Raw genomic sequence first — 22,961 nt, forward strand, 5'->3', positions numbered from 1 at the left:
AGCCTCGCCCATCTATACACAAATATCATACAAGCTCAGCAATAGCTGGCGCCCATCGATATCTTAATATATATAATATATATAAGCTAGGCTATTGATATTGACACTACCATATTTTGATAATTGCACTAATGCATTATGTCTTTTGCTATTTAAACAGTTGTCAAAGGTTACTACATTTTCCAAAAGACTCTAGAAGCCAATTTACGAAGAAAAGACAACTTTGGGTTGTGCAATTATTAAAACATGGTAGTGCCAATATCAGAAACCTATAAGCTATTGCATTTATAGGTATTACTACTCCAAGACTTCAGTTATTCCAATATATAAGCACAAGTACTTTTCCATTCTCTTTCGTACTCTCCACAATGAAGATGTTGAAGGAGAGATTCCTTAGGGCATTCCTCTACAAGTGGAGGAAATTGGGCACTGAGATCTCACCTTCAACAGCCTATGAATACTGTTGGGGGTCATGTTTCCATGTAGGGAGGCCCATTCCAAGGGATGTCCCTAAGGGTCACATGGTAGTCTATGTAGGAGAAGACTATAAGAGGTTCGTGATCAGAGTCTCCTTTCTTGAGCACCCTCTCTTCAAGGTGCTGCTCGATCGAGCTCGCGACGTATATGATTTCACCCCTGACTCGAGGCTCTGTATTCCTTGCGACGAGAGTATCTTTCTCAACATTGTTCGTCATGTCGACAATCAGCAGAATAGGATGATCTGGCTGTGTTGCTAACTGATTTGTTTGTGCTTCTCCTGAACTGTTTTTAGCATCAGTCCTAACTTTAATACGAGGTTGACTTACTCTTTCATTCTTTCTGACTGTAGTATACAATGTATAATGTAATATAAAGTCTCTTATGCTTAACGTAAATCATGTGCACTCTATTTGATTTTTTTTCTCTTGTTTTCTCAATTTAACTACCGTAGTAAACAATGTCTACTTATTTTAATCCTTTTAAATAGTTTTACATGTTTAGTGCCATAACCATCCTTAATTTAACCTACCATTTCCTTTGAATTTGCTTTATAGAGAGATCCAAAGTATTCACAAGTAGAAAAAATCCCAATGTAGTCACCATTAGGAAAAAGATCAATTGTTTGTTAATAAGAGCGTGGTGACAAATGCACACCTTTTTTCGATCATGAACTCCCCCTCTAATGACTATTGAACCATTTTGTCATAAAATCACTAGAAGGGAGGGGGCGGGGGTTCGTTCCAAGTAAACAAGGGACTTGCTAGGTAATTTCGCGCAAAGCCATTTTGCCACTATTTTTTCAGGAGTGTACAACTGCCCTCATATGAATTAAATGAATAAGACAAAATCTACTACAAGGTGGTTGTTCTCTCCTGAAAAAACTGAGCTCCGGAGTGGCTTTCTGCAAAATTGCCTAGCAAATCCCTTTAAATAATTTCACTTTTTTGGTAAGAGTAATGGTTAATAGATGTGTAGGATTTGTAACAGCCTCTAATAACTAGATAGAAAATTGCAAAATAAGGATAGAAGTGTCATTATCAAAACAAGGGTGTTCGGATTTGGTCTCCCAAAATTTAGGCCTTTAGGGTAGTTTAAGGAGGTCATACAGTGATTCTCAAGACCATGTAAGCCTTAACTGAAATTATGGGCAGGACTTCCCCATCAGAGCAATTTCTAGGACCCACAATAATTTGGGGGAGCCACATCATGACTTGGGATTCCTACGAATGGGAGTGGGCAGACAATCGGGCATGGCCCAAAAGGATGAGAACAGGGGGTTAAAATTAAAATGAGGCTACTTTAGGTCACGTTCTTAAACCTTTCTCCATAGTGCTTCTGTGTATTTCTTTCGATGGGGACTCGTTTCGCTGGTTTCTGAATATCCGTACCTCCGATCTAAAATCTGAAACCTTCTCACCATGCTTTCTGAATTTCTTACTTGTAAAATCATTTAAACACATGTACTAATTTAAACTTGTGACAAGGTTAAAAAAACCCGACCCGGGATAGTAGGGCCTTGTTTATAAATCGTGGGTCTTCCTAAAAAAACCTGACCCGACCTCAGATAGTTTCTCGCGTAGCACAGGGTTCTGGAAAACCTGACGGGCCAGACCTGTGTTGCAACCCTAGGAAAGGCGCTGAAAGAACCCTCTATCAAAAAGGGGCATAAGTAGACACTCCATTTTGTCTAGCTCCGAACTAACCCTAGTTTATCAAGATGACGACTATGATGATGAGCAACTCCAGAATGTACGGGCTAAATGTCTTTTTGGGCCTGAAGCCAATAAAATTCATTGCACTGCTTATCCAACCATCACTCATCTTCAAATGCCTCAAAAATATTGAAATCCTTAACTTCTAGGAAAATTGGGCCATGAGCCACTTGCTACAACAGATGTTGAGAATTATTAAATTAGGGTTAAACTTGCGGTCCCAAATTGCCCAATTTAGATATAAACTCCAGAGCTACCATTCTTTCCACTATGCTAATCTCACATTGCCCAAATGTGAGATTGTTTTGGTTTTTGTGTCTATAAAAATCCCAAGGTGATGCATGTCAATCTCATACTCATCCCACAATTAACCCCCTAAACAGAAGTGCTCTTAATAAGTTTCAACCTCCTAGTCAGAATTGTCATTGGTCCATCGTTTGATGATAAAATCCAAGTTAGGTTGTTGGGAAACAAACAAGATAACACAATCGTATTGAGGGGGATTCCATAGATCGAGCTAAGGATTTAGATTGAATGGTGCAGGGTTGGACGTGAATCAATCTGGAATTTTAAAGTCTTGCAGATTTAATAGTACCATGTTTCTTCGAGCCTTCACCAACTTATCACAAAAATGCCGAATTTAGGGATAGCATAGATGACCTGTCAAACTAGGATAACTATGCAAGCATGAGGCTGAACTTTGTGCTTGCAAAGAGGGGAAAAAAAAACATCTACCTGTATAACCGAGAGTTAATAACAGACTCTCTAAACGAAGAGTATCTAAATGGAGGGGATGCAGGCTTAGACAGTTGCATGCATGACATGGAATTTCTTTTTCCATGGCCATTACAACATGAAGTGGGATTTTACCATAGCCATTAATGGTTCATGCAAGCATGTTGCCATTAAGACAAACATGTCATGTTCACATTCTCATGAAGAAATATAAGAGGTTAGGGGTCTCAGTTCTCCACAAAATCAACCCTTAAGTTGGTCAAAAAAGCTTCTCCACAGTATTTCCGGTTATTAAACTGAGATCAACGGTGAGGAATTTCAACATATTTAAGTTGATGAGATAACATTTGGAAATTCTACAAGCATTCATGTTCTCCCTATATGGCAGATCGTCTCCCGCTTTGTAACTGGCCAATGCAGTCCACTTGAATGTATTCTCCACTACAAGGCCGACTATGCATGTTTACTTTTCTTTGGTTGTGCATGTCATCCATGTTTGCAACCTTACAGCCATAAAAAGTTGAAATTCCACTCTACTGAATGTATTTTCATGGGATATAGCCCTCACCATAAGGGCTATCGATGCCTGCATCTTGCCTCTTGGCACATTTATATCTCCCGCCATGTCATATTCAATGAACTTGACTTTTCCTTACCTCCTCCTCCCTCTACAGTTCCTCCACACCCATCTAATGATCGTCCTACCAGTTCGCCCAGTGTCTCCCTCGTCCCCACAACCTTCCACCTCACCAGTCATGCCTCCCATTGATGCTTCTGCCTCACCAGTCGTTCCTCCCTGTCATGCCTCTTTCCATTCCTCTTGTTGTCGATTTGGGACCCACACCTTGTCTCCCTTCGTCTACCATCTCCATTGTCAGCAATCATCTTATGACTACTCGTTTTAAAACAGATATTAATCGTATAAAAGCTCTACTCACCACTATCCACCCACTCACTCTTCTTGCTGAGTCTGACACAAATAAAGAACCATCTTGATTCACTCAGGTCAAGTGAATAAAAAGCCTGAATGAAGAACTGCCATGGCTGACGAATTCAACACCCTCGTTTGAAATGGGGCCTGGACCCTTGTCCCTCCTCTTTCTCACAAGAACACTATCGGATGCGCCAGTTGGTATTTCAGATTAAATGTCGTGCTGATGGCTTGGTTGAAAATTATAAAGCATGGCTCGTTGCTAAAGGCTTTACACATCAAGAAGGAATCGACTATGGTGAGACTTTCAGTCCTGTCATCGAGCCCACTACAATTAGGACCGTTTTGACAATTGCAATATCCACGGGATGGCCTCTTCATCAACTTGATGTTCACGATGCATTTCTTCAGGCTTCTCCAAGAAGAAGTTTATATGGCTCAACCTCCGGGGTTCGTTGATCCTCTCATCCCCTCACATGTGTACCGCCTCGACAAAGCACTCTACAATCTTAAGCAGGCTCCTCATGCTTGGTATCATCGTCTCTGCAAGCACCTTCATGAACTCAGTTTCATTAGCTTACGCTCTGACCCATCTCTCTTCATTTTTTGCACATTTAACATTGTCATGTTTCTTCTTGTCTATGTGGATGGCATTATTCTCACAAGAAACAATGTGGTGGCACTTAATTATTAAGCTCTTCCATCAATGGGGTGCTGAGTTTGCAAGTAAAGACCTTGGCTCCCTTCGTTTTTCTTTCTTAGCATGGAAGTTTATCAAGATTTAGAAAGACTGTACTTATCCCAAAGTCCCTATATTATCAATCTTCTTTGTCGTACTCAACTACTCACATGGATGATGCAAAAGCTTGCTCGGCGCCTATGGACTCTACTTTTTAGTTATCTCGTTTCAGTGGCATGACCCTCATGCCGGTGAGTATCACAGTGTAGTTGGTGCTCTTCAATACCTATATCTCACCCGCTCAGACATCTCCTTCCCTATAAATAAAGTTTGTCAATTTCTTCAACTTACTGAACATTGGACAACAATCAAGAGGATTCTATTTGTATCGCAAGGGTACACTTCAGATGGGGCTCCTTCTCGTTCATTATGCCTTTCCGTTTTCTCTGATCCTGATTGGGGAGGTTGTCTTGATGATTGTAAGTCCACTAGTGGCTATTGTGTATACTTCAGCTCTAGCATTATTTCCTGAAGCTCCCAGAAGCAACAAACGGTCCGCCATAGCACCGTATCTGAGTATAAATCTCTTGGAATATTGCTTGGAAATCTTCTAGGTACAATCACTCCATGAACTCAACGTTTCTTTATCTTGCCCTCCGGTAGTATGATGTGACAACATTGGCACAATATGCCTCCCCGTCAATCCAGTCTTCCATACCCATGCCAAACATGTCGAGATTGATTTTCATTTTGTACGAGATAAGGTTTGTAAGCGGGAGCTTAATGGTCGATTCATTTCCAGCTCGGATCAACTTGCCGACACATTCACCAAACCTCTTAGCACACTGAGGTTCTTATTATTATGTGACAAGCTCACATCGATTTCTCCACTATTTCACTTGCGGAGGCGTGTTAAGGAAGAAATTGACATCAATCAAGACGAGATTGATTGATGTCAACGTCAATCTCTCTCCCAAATCTCCTACTAAATGAGGAGGCCATTGGATATCGCTTTCCTAATATAGAGTATCACCATAGCTGGCAATATTTTTTGTGTAGCTGGCCTTTTCTATTTTGGGATGGCACTATATTTATCAATATTCTTTGTATTAATGACACTGCCAAAAATATACAAACATTAATTCTATATAATGGACCTCTATATTAGGAAAGATGGATTGAACCTGCACCTCAGAGAAACAAAGGCTCAACCATTGATGCACATGCCTAACCTGTTTGGCTGCAGGTAGTTACGTTGTAGATTAGTGGTATAAGTAGTCAACAGGCAGAGACAAACATTTGATTTACCTACAATTTACCTGGGAGAATGGCGATTGCCATTACCAATTTAAAAACCACCTGAGATTAGGTCCCTACTTTCAATTTAAAAACCACCTCAACCTAAGACCCGATCACTGAACTCATCCCAAGGTTTTTTCTGAACCGGGTCCAATCGGGTCCGATAAAACCTGACACCAAGTCATAACCCTAGTTATGAGTATCCGTTACTTTTGATAACAGATCTATACATAGCCTCCAAACTTAGTAAACTTTAGAAATTTCCTTCCATACACCGTTTCATGATTTCGGGACAAAAAGAAGAGAAAAAAAAAGGAGACTCAACAAAAATCTTCGACTGATTTTAGCGTAAGAACGTCTCCAAAACTTTCTCTTTCTTTTGATCTTCTCTCAAAATTTTTACCCTAATCATCTTTTCGTCCTCAATTTTGATTCAATTATCCGTTATAATTCCTAACTGCCGTGATCTCTTACATAAATTTTGGTTTGTTCCTCAGCCTATGGTTTTGCTCTTACATAAATTTTGGTTTGTTCCTCAACCTAGGGTTTTGCTTTTACATAAATTTTGTTTGGATCGTCAACCTAGGGTTTTGTTTTTACATAAATGTTGGTTGGTTCGTTAACCTAGGGTTTTGTTTTTGTCAAGGTTTCTTTACTCTTTATGCATTATCAAAATATGCCAAAAATTGTTTTTCAATTCTAATTTATTTTCTTCTATACTTTTTAGATTATTCTTGTTGTTTGCCTGTATGTAAGGAGAATCTTGTGATCTAGGGTTTCTGGTTCTATGAAAGACAAATGCATGTCTTTGCGATGTCCTATGATATAACCAGAAAAAAAAAATCGTAGATCAGAATCTAGTTGTTTTTTTTTTCAATGTAATTTGGGTATTTTGATGATTTGAGGACCTAGGGTTTTTAGTTTTTGTGGACAATTCGACTATAACCAGAGAAAAATTCGTTACACGCTAACTATTTCAGCCATAGATCAGAATCTATTTGCTTTGATTTCTCAATGAAATTGGGGTATTTTGATGATTTGAGGACCTAGGGTTTTTAGTTTTTGTGGAGAAATCGACTATAACCCAAAAAAAATTCATTACGCGCTAACTATTTCAGCCATAGATCAGAATGTAGTCGCTTTGATTTTTCAATGAAACTAGGGTATTTTTAAGATTTGGGGACCTAGGATTTTTAGTTTTTGTGGGAGATTGATTGACTACTTTGAGTTCTTTTAAGTAATTCAAAGACGGGCATCCTTTCTAGTAACTGGAGATAGATCATTGCATGTAGGAATTCATAACTCTTCATCAATTTTTTTAATTTTTTTTAAATTTTTTTTTGCATTTATGGATATAATACATAAGATTTTTTGCATTTTCCCTCAGGTTCTAATATCCTAATATGCAGTGTTTGGTGACCTAGTTGTTTTTTGTTTTGAGAGAGATTGTCAGACTCCTTTGAGTTCTTTTAAGTAAATTCAAAGAAAGGCATCCTTTCTAGTAACTGGAGATAGATCACTGCATGTAGGAATCCATAACTTCATCATTTTTTTTTGCATTTATCGATATAATAAGTATGATTTTTTGCATGTTCCTGCAGAATCTTGCATCCTAGTATGCAGTGTTTGATTTTATTGTTCTTTGAGTCTCATATCCTAATATGCATTTTTTGGTTTTATTGTTAAGTTGCTATTTGTCCATTTCCATATTTGTTTTTCTCCTTCAGGAGTAAAGTAGGCTTCCTTTTCAAAGGTCAAGCGCATTGTTTCTTTGTTTTGACTCATTACATTTAGGTTTCTCGAAGTAAAACCTATATCCTATCTTTGAAGTGATGAAAAAAGTATTGTATTTCAGTTAATTCGTTGTTCTGGGGGGGCGTGGGGCGCGCCGGATTGGGGGGGGGGGGTGTCGAGCTTAAGAGCTGGATGTTATGAGATTCTGTTGCTACAGTGACGAGGGGTTGGACTTGGATATGCAAGAATAGCTATGGATTTTTTTTCCTAGGAACATCCTTATTTCTTTGCATCTCATTTGCACCATTTGTGGATATTTTCTATGCCATATATTTGTTACGTCACTCTTTACAGTCCAGGGTTTTGCGGTGTTTTTGTTATCCATGGTTATTTGATTGCCTTGAGTAAATGGCTAATATCGAAGGCATTTTGGCTATAATTTTCCTGTAAATTGCCAAAAGTTGCCTGGTTTTGTGGTTTGTGTATCCACTTTAGCAAACAAAGACCGAACAGATGCTGAACTGGCTTGAAAATAGTTGGTCATCATTTGATAGATACTGTTTCAGTTGGAAGAAGTTGAATCCAAAATGGCTGAATTTTATCTTTTTTTTAATCAACGACTGTAAGTACTGACTCAATTGTGTCCGATTCCAAATTTATGTTTGGTGATGGAATTTTGTAAAAGATCCAAATCTAAATTGACAGCATTAAAGGGCTGACTTTCTCGTTTCATTCTGATATTAGAAACAATGTTTACTTGATTTTTTTGAAACAATTTTCACTCGATTTCATCAAAATAGATGGTGTTTTCTCTTGTTGTTTGGTACATTTTCTTAGAGAAAATTCTGATGGCTATCAGGTAAAGAAATGGCTGAAATTTATGCTCCTTGGTAATTTTCTAGTGAGAAAATGGCAAATGTTACTCGGTCATGTAGGAAGTTGAAGGATGATGATAAGAATGTCTCAAAGAGGAAGACCATTGGTGTCAAAGCAAAGGCTGCCAAAGTTTCGACTATTTCTAGCTCGGCAATGACAGACACTTCTGGTTTGAGAAGGTCTTCCAGAGAAACGGCATCAAAGAAAAGAGAAATATCATCAAAGAAACAGAGCTCATCATCAAGTCCTTTGAGTATACAAAAGTCTGACAGACTTGAGAAGCAGACACCTTTGGCGCCTTCTGTTAAGAGGAAGTTGGATTGTATTGAGAAGCAAAGTATGCCAAGTCCTCTGAGAAGATCGGAGAGAGCCTCTAAGCACCGGTTGCTGAATTCCTCAGGTTCAAAAAAGTCCGAAAAGGGTTCAGGTTCTTTGGATGCGAAAATGAAAAATGAAAAGAGAGAGAAAAGTGGCAAACGAGTGGCAGTGGATAAGAGTTCCTCGGGTTCAAAAAAGTCCGAAAAGGGTTCGGGTTCTCTGGATGCGAAAAGGAAGAATGAAAATAAAGAGAAAAATGGCAAACAAATGCCTGTGGAAACGAGAGATTGGAGCAAAAGCAAGAAGCGGTGTCGTAAAGGTGCCACATTAACATTAAAAAAGAACAAGAGAAGACGCAAGACAATCTCCATGCGACATGCAAATAAGGTTAAGGAGGCAGGTATATTAAGGTTTCCTTGTTTCCTCTTATTCATTACTTGGTGACTTGAGAATAGGTTGCACTCCAGTTTTGGATACTTTGTAGCAAATGTAAGAAACTAAGAACACATTATTACAAACAATATCATTTTACTTTTTTTATCTATGTCTTTTCTCTAGCAAGTATTTCCATTCTTGTATTGATGCCATATATGTATGTATGTGTGTGTGTATCAATTCTCGTCCGCATATTGGGAGAGGATTTTGTGCTGGCCCTGTCTATTGCCATATACACTTGTCCAATTGCATTGTTGGAAAAGCAAAGACAGAATCTGGATGCTGTTCTTTCTAAATTGCCCCTATTTCTGTCTTCTTCTTGTAGATATTAGTGAGATGCAGAGGAGAAAGGATAATTTATCTCAATGTGATAGCGACAATACAGACTCTAATGGTTCTAAGCAAGTCGAAGAGGGTGTTGATGAGTGCAGTGGTAAAAAGGGAGATTCGAGGGAAAAATATCTCGAACAAGTTGGTCAAGAAGCTGTTGAAGGATCTAGTTCTGGTTCGAGAAAGCATGCTGATGTGAACTTGAGCAATTCTGATGGGGAGATTGACCTAGGTCTTTCTAGCAGAAAGCGGAAATCTTGTTCTGAGGAGGTTCATGAGTCCAACAATGGAGTCAGCTCACCAGTTTCGAAAGATAGTGACAGTGCATTTCAATTGTCTCCTGTTAAATTAAAAGGAAAAGAAACTGTTGATGATGCTGACAGGGCAGAAGTGGGTTGCTTGGCAAGGGAGGACTTGTCCACTGCAGAATTAAAATTGTCTACTTCTTCTGAAGGAAAATCACTCGCTGTTGATATGGAAAGGACTGGTGATGTTGCCGTTTTTAAAAGGAAGAGGAATGGCACTGGTCCGGATTCTGATATATCTGTTACAGGAGTGACTAAATCAACTTGCATTCTGGAGACTTCTTCACCGGATGTGATTTCCTCTTCTCCCACTCACAAGAGGAGTAGATGTATTGAGACATGTGATTCCTGTTTTAAGCCACGGTATTATCTCCATTTATTTTTTTAATGTATTCCAGAAACATAAATGCTTCCTTTTCTTTCTTAAGAAATGAAATTCAGTGGATGCATATTGTGTGGCTAGATAATTACATTTATGAGCATGTTAGTTTTTTCAAAGACTTCTCTTATATGAAATGTTATTTAGGGATGACTTCACATCAACCATCACATGCTTTAACTAGCTAACCTGTTCATCACCAATGGCCAGAAACTGCTAATCCTGAGGGTTAGTTTGGGTGTGCAATCTAATTGGGTTGTGGGTGCAATTTGTGTGCGCAATATGTGATACAAATTGAAACCCCAAACCCATTAGATTAGACATCCAAACCAGACCTATGTGTCAACCTTTTTTTTTTTTTCATACTTTTTGGGGGTTTGAAACAAGTTGTATAGTAATGCTCTCATATAATTAGGCACAGTTATATAGTTTGAATTTATTGCAAGCCAAGAAAAATGCTACCTTCTCTTTTAACTGCATTTGCGTTATGTGTTGTTGCATTTGCATATCTTTCAAAAAGAAGAAGATATTATTGGACTTCTTAATGTTAATACGGCATAGTATTTTACAATTATGACTTTTATACTTATGTCACCTTACAGATATTCAATGTCCCATACGATATTAATGATGTAGCATCTGATGCTTATTATTAATTGTGCTTCATGATATGCTATTATTCATTGCATAGTATCTGCATACCTACGTACGTAGGTAACCAAACATACATTTTTCCTTTTTTTTAAAAAATGACAGCTACATGCATGTTTCCTAATCAAGGTTTTATGGTAGTTTCTGATGTATGAATATATTTAAGACATTGACGTAGAAATTTGTGGCTGGACTTATTGAACTGTCCAATGATGCTCATATTGTAGGTGTGTTTCCTTGGTTGTGGATGGCAAGCATACCTGCCCAAGTTACTGCAATTCCCTTTACAGTCTCTGTGTCTGTAGTTGGCAGACAAAGAGACTGCCATCCACAACCCGTACTCACATGAGGGTTAATACTGTTGCCGTAACTTGTATAAAAGGTCATCTTAGGTTGCTGGGGATGAAAGTTTTTAGTGTTTGTCTATCACCTTCCACACGCACTTGCATTTGTTCTGTAGAGTGGTACGGGTTAAATGATCTATTTCTCGGGACAGTACAGATCGAAACAAAGCCTGGTACAGTCTCCATTTAGAAAAAAAGAAAGAAAAGAAAAACAAAAAAAGAAGAGAGAAGGCCCATTATTGTCTATTTTTCATAAAAAAATCTGTGAATCCAAAGGGGTATTTTATTTCTTTCTGCTGCCACATGGCCATGATTTTGAGGTGTGATCGATTTTAATTCAGTTCCTATTGAATTGTGTGCTACAAGTCATGGTTAAAAAAGACAATGTACGCTAGCTTATTACCCATTGCAATTCAGATCCTATTGAACAATAAGACAATGTACACTAGGTTATTACCCATTGTAATTCTGATCCTATTTAATTGTTTTCGTCAAGTCATATTTCAAAAAGACAATGTTCACTAGGTTATTTCTGCTAAAAAAATGTACAGTAGTTTATTTCAGATATTATCCGCCCCAACGCTCTGTCTGGGTATTTTAATAATAGATCCTTAGTTTAAGTTTAATAGTTTATCAACTTTGGGGCATGCCTCAGCTCCAACGCTCTTTGTCTGGGTATTTTAATAATAGATCCTTCCCATTAAAAAAAAAGATCCTTAGTTTAAGTTTAAGAGTTTGTCACCTTTGGTGCATAGCTCAAAACAAATACTTAAGGATTTTTCCTTTGTCACAGCTGATGTTTGTGCTATTAATTTCTTACACCTTCGGAGATCATTTGAATGCACTGCGCATAATGTAGTTTTCCGTCTTTGCTTATTTTTTCTATCAACTTCTCCCATTTGCATCATACCATTTTCTTGATTCTTCAGTGATATCTGCTAAGTATAGAAGAAGCTAGATCTTTGGATGTGTGAGATAAATCATGGATAATGGATATCGAAGGCTATTAGCGGTGTAATTTTTCATGCTTCTGCCCGTCAACTTTGCAGAAATCAATTATGGCTTACCTTATTTTATACATGTTTTTAAGTTTTAAGTTTTTCTTATGCATTTATGTGGTTCTCTCATTTTTCCTCGCTGACCAATGTATGTTGTCAACTGTTGACAGATTGGACAGTGATTCACCAAACCAGGTCTGTTCTTGCAATGCCAAAACAAGCCAAGATTTGTGTGAAATGTTGTTGTCTGAGGTTTGCCTTTTACTCTCTCTCTCTCTCTCTCTCTCTCTCTCTCTCTCTCTCTCTCTCTCTGTGGAGACAGAGTTTTGTCCTCTGTAGTGCAATGTTGTATCTGTTCAGCCTAAAATTGGATAAATTTCTTAGTTATGTTTATGCATGTTTCTCTAAATTGTAGAAAGGCGGAACATCGGAAATAAGAAAATAATGCATGAGAGACAAGTAAACAATCTTAACTAAAAAATGAGCTACGATCAAACATGGAGACCTGCCTTTCTTTATGATTGCAAGGCTTGCTAGATGGTTGAACATTTGTTTCATGATGTACTTTATTGACTTCTTAATGTCATAGAAAATAGAGTTTGACTTTCAAAGAATGCCAATTTCTGTTTGAATCCAACTTTAACCTTCAAAACCTTGGTTGTGGCTCTGCGATCCCAAGCGGGAGTGAAAACTGAGACCTACCATTAGAAAAGCTCCAGTAGGGAATGCTGCCCATAGTTAGCTGCTTCAAGTATTAGTGGTGTATCTGACACCTCAAAATTTGGACATACATATACACGATACATATGTCTTGATGAAATGCCTGAGACAACGAAAAAAGTTCCCCACAAAAAGAAATGCGAAAAAATCACAAAAAATAGGGAAAACTTAAGATACATAATAAGAAATTCAATATGATCTATCTAATGTATTAATTGTTTTGACATGTAAAAATGTTGATAGCCTATTTTTTTCCTAATTACTTGTTATATGCTGCCTACATTTAGCCCTCCCCAGACCCCGCAATGGCGGGAGCCTAGTGCACTGGGCTGCCCTTTTTTTTTTTTTTGTTATATACGATAAATCGTCCACATTTTTTTTGTACCTCGAGAAATTTCAAGTTTTGCCATGTTACAAACCAAAGAGAGAAGAGGACGACGGGGAAAAAGAAAGAAAAGAAGGGGAAGAATTCATTAGGGTTGAAATCCAACCCCACGACTCTCATCCCTTATATATTACTGTAAATCAATCTACCTGCAAGTATGCTATTCATGTACTTAGTAATTAGGGGCCCCATCCTGTATAAACATAAACATACGTTCGTCACTTAAGTGACGGGCCTTACCATAATTACAAGTACTTTGCAATGCACCCCTCCAGTTGGAACATAAATGTCATTCACACCAACTTGGAACAAATAAAATCTAATCTGTTAAAGCTTATGACTTTGGTGAAAATATCATCCAATTGATATTGTTGGCCGTTCATGGCGGATTGGGTTTTGGAAATAGGAATGAGGCAGGGGAAGATATTTTAGGGTTTGCAGTGGCATATGATTTGATGTTAACAAATACTTTTTTTTTTAAGAAAAGAGATTCACACTTGATAACCTTTAGCAGTGGCAACTGTAGCTAGATAGATTTTATCCTTACTAGGAGAGAGGACGGAGTTGCGTGTAAAGATTGTAAAGTCATACCCGGGGAGTGTTTAGTCACACAACATAGGCTGGTGGTGTTGGATTTATGCATCAAACGTTGGAGGAGAAAATATAGATGTTTAGACATCCGAGGACTAGGTGGTGGGATCTCAAAGGGGAAAACTAAAGGTGTTTAAGGATAGACTGCTTAAAGAAGGACCTTGGAGTCTTGACGAGGGGACTAATATTATATGGAATGGGATGTCTAGTTATATCAGGAAAGTGGCTAGAGAGGTACTTGGAGAATCTAGAGGAACTGGGCCGCCCTCTAAAGACACATGGTGGTGGAATGAGGAGGTCCAAAAGGCGATTAGGTCTAAAAGAGAGTATTATAAATATTTGCACAAGTGGAGAAATGAGGAGAACATTGAGAAGTATAAATTGGCTAGAAAAGAAGCTAAGAAGGTAGGAAGGGAAGCTAGAGGCAAGGCATATGAGGATTTGTACCACAGGTTATGGATGAAAGAGGGTGAAGAAGATGTTTGCAAGCTTGCTAAGATGAGAGAAAGGAAGAGCAGGGACTTGAATCATATAAAATGCATCAAAGACGACAATCAAAGATTGTTAGTAAAAGAATATAAGGTTAAAGAGAGGTGGAGAAGTTTCTTCGATAAGTTGTTTAATGGAGAACCTGTAGCGAATTTGGGAGAACTTGATAACGCTTTTGATGATACAAACTGGAGGTTTGTTCGTAGAATCCGAACATCAGAGGTAAGAGTAGCCATGAAAAATATGAAATTAGATAAGGCTAGGGGGCCTGACGACATTCCTATTGAGACTTGGAGATGCTTGGGTGATGTGGGTTTGGTTTGGTTAACTACATTATTTAACAATATTTTGAAGACTAAGAAGATTTCTGATGAGTGGAGGAAGAGTACATTAATACCTATTTATAAGAATAAAGGGGATATTCAGAATTGCACAAATTACCGGGGAATCAAGCTAATGAGTCACACCATGAAGCTTTGGGAGAGGGTAATTGAGCATAGATTAAGAAAAGAGACTAAGGTGTTAGAGAATCAGTTTGGCTTCATGCCTGGACCATCGACTATGGAAGCTATCTTCTAAATTAGACGATTAATAGAGAGATTTAGAGAAAATGAAAAGGACCTTCATATGGTTTTCATTGATTTGGAGAAAGTGTATGATAGGGTTCCCAGGAATGTTATGTGGTGGGTCCTTGAAAGGAAAAAAGTACCTACTAAATATGTTGATATGATTAAGGATATGTACGATGGAGCAGTAACTAGTGTCAGAACCACGGATGGCACGTCTAGTGAGTTTCCAATTACAATAGGATTGCACCAAGGATCAGCTTTAAGCCCTTATCTTTTTACGCTAGTGATAGATGAGCTTATGGTATCCAGGATGAAGTGCCGTGGTGTATGTTATTTGCAGATGACATAGTATTAATCGACGAAATCAGACGAAACCAAAGCTGGAGTAAATACTAAGTTAGAGTTATGGAGAACTACTTTGGAATCCAAAGGTTTTAGACTGAGTAGGACTAAGACAGAATATATGGAATGCAACTTTAGTAATGGAAGGAAGTGGGATGAGGATGTAGTAAATATGATTGGACAGGAGGTACCTAAGAGGGATATCTTTCGCTATCTTGGTTCAATTATACATAAGGAAGGAGAGATGAAGTGGATGTTAACCATAGAATAAGAGCAGGTTGCTTGAAGTGGAAGCTTGCCTCAGGAGTTTTGTGCGACCGTAAAATCCCTACCAAGTTGAAGGGAAGGTTTTATAAGACAGCTGTGAGGCCAGCCATGTTGTACAACTTAGAATATTGGGCCACTAAGAAGCATCATGTGCATAAGATGAGTGTAGCGGAGATGCGAATGCTTAGATCGATGTGCGGCCATGGTTTTAAATTTTGGCCGAAATCCGAAATTTTAGATTTTGGTGGGGACCGAAACCGAAATTTCTCAAAATTTCGAGAAAATGCCATTTAAAAAAAAACAAGTCTGAAATTTCGGATTTCGTCGAAATTTCGAAAATTCGGTCTGAAATTTTAGGAGAAAATACGAAATTTCGGATTTCGCCAAAATTTTAGATTTCGGTGAGGTCTAAAATGGGTACCGAAACCGAAATTTAAAACCTTGTATGCGGCCACACAGGGTTAGATAGACTTAAAAATGAAGACAGTCGTAAAAAGGTGGGGGTGTACCAATTGAGGAGAAGATGAGAGAGCACCGCTTAAGATGGTTTGGACATATCCAACGTAGTCCTTTGGATGCTCCGGTGAGAAGAGGCGACTCATGCCAAATTGGTGGAGTAAAAAGAGGTAGGGGCAGACCGAAAACAACTTGGGTAGAAACAGTGAGGAGAGACTTGATAGCTAGGAACGTAACAGAGAACATGACCTTGGATAGGATAGAATGGAAGAAAATGATCCACGTAGAAGAAACCAACTAGAGCCAGGATTAGAGCCAGATATATTCCTTTCACATTCTTCATGAAATTTTTCTAAAGGATTCATTTAGCCGACCCGAACTAGTTTGGGACAAAGGCTTTGTTGAGTTGAGTTGAGTTGATACTGTGATCGAAATAATGGAGCAAACAATTCCTCGTTGATCACTTTGTGTCGAACATAATGACAACAAATCTTAATATATTTGTTCCTCCTGAAAAACTAGGTTATTTGTAATATGTGTAGCTGCCTTGTTATAACAATATAACCTCAGTGGAATATTAACCTTGTGTAGAAAATTCAAGAAATACTTCTCAACATGGATCAAACACGATGTGCAACAAAATAACAAAAGAACGATGCAGAGAAACACAATCACACAAGAAACACAAGATTTCACTAGCTCTACCCATGTGTGCGTCGCGCACATTAGTCCGTCAGGGTCCTGTATAAATGCCAAAATACAAGATATCTGCACAACACGTTGAATCAGTCTTAATGTATTATCTCGGAATATGGGGAAGTCCTCATGTTGCACCTCTATAATTTTTGTCGAAAAGAGATAGCATAAAAAATCCCAAAGAAAATGACTGTGCCTGGTGAGAGGGGTTTCTTCTTCAGAGAAACTCAACGTTTAGGGCTAAGATCAGTGGCCAAAAGCCCCTTTGAGCTGCCCCATCCCTCTGATGTGAGGAATGGAAGAAAACATATTCCTCGTAATGGCTGGGATGTCCTCAAAAGAGAGACAGGGTTGAGGGGAGGAGAAGTAGGAGGACCATTTATGCTTCCTATTTGTCAGATTGGAAATGCCCAGGATGTGGATATAGGAATTTTGGGGGTTACAGCCTCTGTCAAGGGTGTTGGAGATGCCGTATGGAGAGAGTGCAAAGAAGGAACCATCTAGGTGGATTTGGTGATTCAACCTACTCGTTTGGAACCTGCAATGGTCCGCCGGAGCTCAGGATACCTATTAAGCAGGTCGAAGAGCGATCATTAGCCCTTAAAAGATGTTTGATGGGAGCAATAACTAACAACAAATGGAGTTTGGACGAGATTTGGATAAGAGCTAAAAGTCTCTGGAATTTGCCCCAATTACCAAAAGCTTTCTCGATTGGGCCATTACTAGTCCTTTTCACCTTCGATTCGGAAACCCTAGTTGAAAGGCTTCTTCACCAAGGATCAGAGGCCTTATGTGGTTTCCTCTCATCGCTGAAAGTACGGAATCAATTGATAACCTCTTCAGTAAAAGCTAGATGTATCAGATTCTACGATTTTCAGCTCCATGCATGGACCTCATCAACATTTGAAGCTCTGGGAAAGCATTTTGGGCAAGTAATGGAAGTTCAGCTGACTGGCAGCCGTGATCATTGTATGAGATATGCCTCGGCCAAGATCTTATCCACGGAATGGAAATACCACATTCCTTTTATTCATCTTAAAATAGGTTCAAGCAGTTTTCTGATTCATGTTGAAGAGGTAGAAGAAGGGATGCCATCTAGTGAATCTTTATCCAACAAAGAAGGATCTCCTAATGCTTCCTTAGTGGCCGAAGACATGAATAGTAGCATGTGTCAGCCAAAGAGAATCCCAATCAATGCAAACCAAGGAATTTTTTTTCCAAGGAATGGATCAAGGGAGAAAAAAGAGCCGTTGCCCAATTTTTTCGAATTTGAACTAAATGAGAGGTCCCGGTCCGTTCTCCAAGATTCAAGGATGCTTTCGTCTAGTCTAGGAAAGAAAGAATCAGGAAAAGGAGGAAACTCTAATCATGAGGATTTTCAGAGCAGTCATGGACAAAATTAATGGCTCTCAATTGAAGCCGTAAGCACGCTTCATGGGAAGGTAATGAGAGCCTGTTGAAGGGCTGAAGAAAATCTAATGAGAGCCTCGGTAAGTCACGTGGTATTGTCCATTGGGCTAAGAAAGGCAGGCGTCATTTCAGAGGAAAATGTGTCCCTCTGGTATGGAATTCGAAGAGCTGCTGTAAAGGAGAAGACTCTATCTCGAGAAGAGGCGGTGAATCCAAAATAAATAATCATTACCCCAAGTTCTTGACGCCTCGGGCTTTTAAAGGAGACTTATCACTATTTAAAAGGAAGCTTTAGGGTCATCTTAAGGCAGCGAAGATCAAGAAAAAAAAGTACAGTCCTCTTCTCAAGCTCTAATGGAAAACCCTAACTGTTCAGGAAAAGGAGATGGGGAAGATAGGAAAGGGAAAAGGAAGGTCGAGTGTGAGGACTCATCATAAGTAAAGCAAAAAACCACTAAAAGTCAGAGCAAAGGCCTTACGAAGGGCCTCCGACACCAAAAGAGTTAGAAATGGAGATTCTTAAGAAGGACTAGAAGCAGTTTAAGGCGGATGCTAGAAAAAATATAGAGGAATTCTTTAGCTTAGCGGGAACGAGTGATATTAAAAAATTCTGTCCCTAAATACAAACTCCCTTATTTTCAAAAGGCCCTGGCAGAAGAGAGGAAAGGAGGCAAATATGGGTGTCTGTGCAAAGAGCGAAAGAAAGGCTGAAGGCTTTCTCGGAGATTCAGGTGTCTTGTCGGAGAAAAGAGGAGGCTAGTATATGGGAGGAGGTGGATGACTTCTTCGCAATAGGGGATGTTTATGAGTCAGGGACGGGTGACCATCCTCCAAAGGACAATGGGGAGGAAAAGGAGAAAAGCGAGGGTCAGGGTAGAAAGAGCCGTCTTTTGACCCTAGTGCCTAGAATGCTCTCCCTCATCTCGCTAGTTGTATGTATTCTTTTGGGTTAGTCTTTTGGTGTCCTCTTGTCTGGTTCTTTTAGTCTGTTAATGAAAATCTCTTGATGGGTTCTGAAGAAGGTCTGGATCTTTTTGGAAAAAGAAGTTTATGGTTAAAAGTTCTCTATGGTGGAGGAGTATTTCTGGGTTAGAGTGTGAAGTTTTTTTCATTTAAGGAAAGTATTAATGGAGTTGGAGAGTTTGTTCAAGGCAGGGCCCTAGCAGTGTTTTTCCTCAACAGTTATGCTAAGTGGAAGATATTAAAAGGAACATCGGAGTGGCTTGAGAAACCTTGTTCTTCGCCGATTGGATGTATTTTCTTCTCTATTTTGAGGAGCAAGATGTGTGTACGAACGATGCAGTTGCTTGTCTATTGTCGAGTCTCTTATTAACTTGCCACCGCGAAGGGAGCTCTATGGTATAGTAGTGGTTTCGTTGGGTTGACCCCAGGAAGGAAAAGTATTCAATATTACAAGTGATGATTGCATAGGATTTGTATGCTCGCGAGGTTAAGGATGTTCAGGAAATTGGATAGATAGTCTTTTTTTTTTAAAGTTGACATATTTCATTAATATTAAGATAGCAATCGGGACCAGTAGTCCCATCCCGCGTTACAAAATATTAATGCGGACTGGGCTGACATGCCGGCACCAGTCCAAAAGATAAGCAAAGCATTGTCATTGGTTTATAATCATCCCCGTGTTTACACAAAAGAACTGAATTCTTTGCATCATCATCCAACCACCAAGTATGTACCACCTATGTGAGATATGCCACCACTCACTAGCTGGCCAACAGCCTAGATCCACGAAAGCATCAAGTGGCAAAGCTGGGGATGTAAATGGAGTTGCCCCCTTTGACTTCCACCCCTCTAAACTCCCGCCCCCAAAAAACAACCTAGCTAAAACTACCAGACAAAACAGAGCAATAGAAAATCTCTGAGTTCACCGCAAACAGAAACTAAATTCTGGGTATGTTGCCTATCGATACTGTTAAGAAAAGTCCTAGGAGAAGCATTTTCCAATCCTTAAGCCCAAAAGTGGAACCTTGGTTAACATGACATCTCTAGAAGCCAATAAGTCCACCCTAACCTATCATAAAGATAATCCAGTCTCACTGGGTTGGAATCATATTTTTGTTATTTTCTACAACTCCTCCTCTCAAATTCATATTTCCAATCCTCTCTACTCCATTCCTTCTCCTTTTCCTCTAATTCTTCTCTGTTCTCTCCTTCTCTTCTTAACCCTTCACAATTCTGGTTGATTCATCCACCTTTTCTCTGTCTATGCTGTCTTCAACGATTCTAGATTGCGATCCGAAGAACATCTCCCTGGTCTTATCAAGATTCTCCTGATACGTAAACCCCAGTGCATGTCCCATTTCTAAGAAATTGTTAAACCTCTCCATTTCGGGATGTCCAGGAACGTCAACGGCTGGCTGAAAGGCCTTTACCCTTATCACTATCATCTTTAAGCTGTTCTAATCGCTAAGTATCTTTCGTTATTGGGATCCCTTGCACACGATTCTGATCAGATTCCAGAGATTGACGCCTAATTTCCAGACAAGAAATTGCCAATTGTTTTTCCTCCTCCCATAGGATCCCTTGCACACGATTCTGACCAACGGTGATTTTCTTGCAGTTGGAGGACCCACAAAGCTTGTAACCCGCTCCCTACTTTCTGACGAAAACGGGATAGCCTCAGGGGAAGCAAGTGGGTTGGTGGGGAATTCAAAATTTGAATTGGGGACCACCACCGGAGTAGACCCTCCTCCAGTCGCCTCTGCCACCTTTTCCTGTGGAAGAACTGCCGCCGATGATCCTATATCATTAGGAATTTGGACAGATCCCTCAAAAAGTGGCAAATTGTCTTTACTACTAACTTCTCCCACCACCGACAATGCCAGAGAATTTATACTGTCCTCAGAGACCACCTTAACTCCCACCGAAAAAATATTAGAGTCCACCCTTAAATTAATAGAGACCACCTTAACTCCCACCGAAAAAATATTAGAGTTCACCCTTAAATTAATAGAGACCACCTTAACTCCCACCGAAAACATATTAGAGTCCACCCTTAAATTAATAAACTGGGGAATTGATTTCCACAAAGGGCCTGTTTGGTTTGCAAGAAAGAAGTGGAAAGATGTGGAAAGATGTGGAAAGGAAACCCTTTTCCACAAGGATTGGTCTTTCCATCTTGGAAGGAAAAGGCATTGACTACAACAGGTTCTTTGAAAAAAAAACATCTGATTTGCAATTCAGTAATGACTACAAGAGAGCTTGAAATATAACCCTTGCCATTGAAATTGCATAAATGAAAAGAGGCTTTCTATGTGGTTTTAGGGAGCCTGCCACAACACAGAAGAAACGAATGCGAATCAACATGCTGAGGGGAAGAACATGGTTGGGTGAATATTGGGCTGCCACAAATGCCAACAAGGTTTGGGGATCGCTACAAGATGAAGGAATTGAGTGGGCAGATGAAGGAAGCAGGTTATGTTCCATACACAAGATATGTGCTTCACAATATTGATCATATTTCCTTTCCAATTAACATGCATCCAAACGAAATGAATAACTTTCTAGGAAAAAGCTTTCTATTTAAGCTGTGTTGTACCAAACGACGAAAAGGAGTTCCTTTGAGAGGAAAGGAAAGGAAAAAGATTTCCCTGGAAAGACTTTCCAAGGTGGAAAGATCTTTCCTACAAACCAAACAGGTCCAAAGGGATATAACTGATCCAAAATTATGTTTGAATGCTTATATTTGAGGTTCTAATATAACATAAACTAACAAAGAATGAGACCTAAGGATGAAAATATCAACTCACAATTTTTTTTGTCTTCCCCAATATGGGAGCTCTATGGTAGATTTAACTAATAAAATGCAACCCCTCCTATCCCTTGTACGTGGGATTTTTTTTATTTTTATTGGGAACTAATGTCCCTGTTTACATCAAATTTCCAAAAGATAAGAACTCCTAAAACACATCTCTAATTAGATAAGATAAATCCTGGCATGTAGGCTCCTTTGATGTCACGGTTGTTGCCAAGAATGAGATAGTGTTTATTTCAAAACTTGAATTTCTCTTTCACTCGTGCAAGTAGGACTCTCTCCACGCCATGTCATCAACCCCATACTAAAAACATGCCACATCATTCTGGCAAAAAATATACATGCGTACTCTAACTTATTGCTACGTGTGGTGCCTCCAATCGGGCCCACCTTCAGCCACGATCCACGTGGATCATGGCTCCCCGCTTTTGGGGAATTTTGCTCATGCAAAATCAACAATCAAGATGGGAGAAGGCTATTGGCCCCCCACCCTGACACGTCCACCTTGATTGGCTCGGCTTGGGTCTACCCTTTTCAATTGAATGACGCTCAACCTGGCCTTTCTTGGGTTGCGGCACGGGTCGGTAACTGCTTTTGCCTCGTCTTGGTTGATGGGCTTTTCGAGTACGTTTCTTCTGCTTAAGACCTCTTTTCGGTTGGATGGGTTGGGGCTTTGGTGTGTCCGTCATTTGCGGACTACTAGACTTTGGCCCTGTCATGAGCGTCACAAATTTGCCGCTAGCATTTACCAATCGTTTGGCTTGAGTGGCGGAGATCAGTGATTTGGCACCTTCTGTTGGTTGATGATGTAATCTTTTCCATCCTTGACTAGCAGATACTTTCTCTCTTTACGGTAGAAAATAGCGTCGCAATCCCATAGATACGGACTACCAAGAATTACTTGGCAAACATCTAACGGTGCCACTTCACAGGTGACTTCGTCAACGTACTTGTCAGTAATGGCAAACATGAACGTACATTGACGCGTGATCTTTCTTTCCACGTCTTTTTGGATCCATCCAAGTGGATATGGCCGTGGATGTGGAGTGGTCGTC

At 39.4% G+C, this 22,961-nt stretch overlaps 2 protein-coding genes across 2 annotated transcripts in view; both read left to right on the forward strand.

The window, feature by feature from the left end:
- Positions 1–368: 368 nt before the first annotated feature.
- LOC143892068 (SAUR-like auxin-responsive protein family) lies at positions 369–737 on the forward strand. Its single transcript, XM_077396539.1, has one exon. It carries the CDS (start codon positions 369–371, stop codon positions 735–737), a length of 369 nt encoding a protein of 122 aa, XP_077252654.1.
- A 5,219-nt stretch (positions 738–5,956) lies between these two features.
- The window catches only part of LOC143892273 (uncharacterized), a 79,996-nt gene continuing 62,991 nt past the window's right edge, over positions 5,957–22,961 (forward strand). Inside the window, exons 1-4 of the mRNA XM_077396766.1 lie at positions 5,957–6,184; positions 8,430–9,164; positions 9,525–10,197; positions 12,377–12,458. Coding sequence (XP_077252881.1) covers positions 8,480–9,164; positions 9,525–10,197; positions 12,377–12,458 — 1,440 coding nt within the window. The 5' untranslated portion in view covers positions 5,957–6,184; positions 8,430–8,479. The remainder of the gene's footprint in view (positions 6,185–8,429; positions 9,165–9,524; positions 10,198–12,376; positions 12,459–22,961) is intronic.

The sequence above is a fragment of the Tasmannia lanceolata genome, unplaced genomic scaffold (genome assembly GCF_043159265.1).
Source record: "Tasmannia lanceolata isolate RefF3 unplaced genomic scaffold, GAP_Taslan_0.1 ptg000015l, whole genome shotgun sequence".
In the NCBI taxonomy this organism is placed as follows: Eukaryota; Viridiplantae; Streptophyta; class Magnoliopsida; order Canellales; family Winteraceae; genus Tasmannia; species Tasmannia lanceolata.

Coding starts and splice junctions, on each gene's coding strand:
- LOC143892068 (XM_077396539.1), top strand. CDS start 369: ATGAAGATGTTGAAGGAGAGATTCCTTAGGGCATTCCTCTACAAGTGG.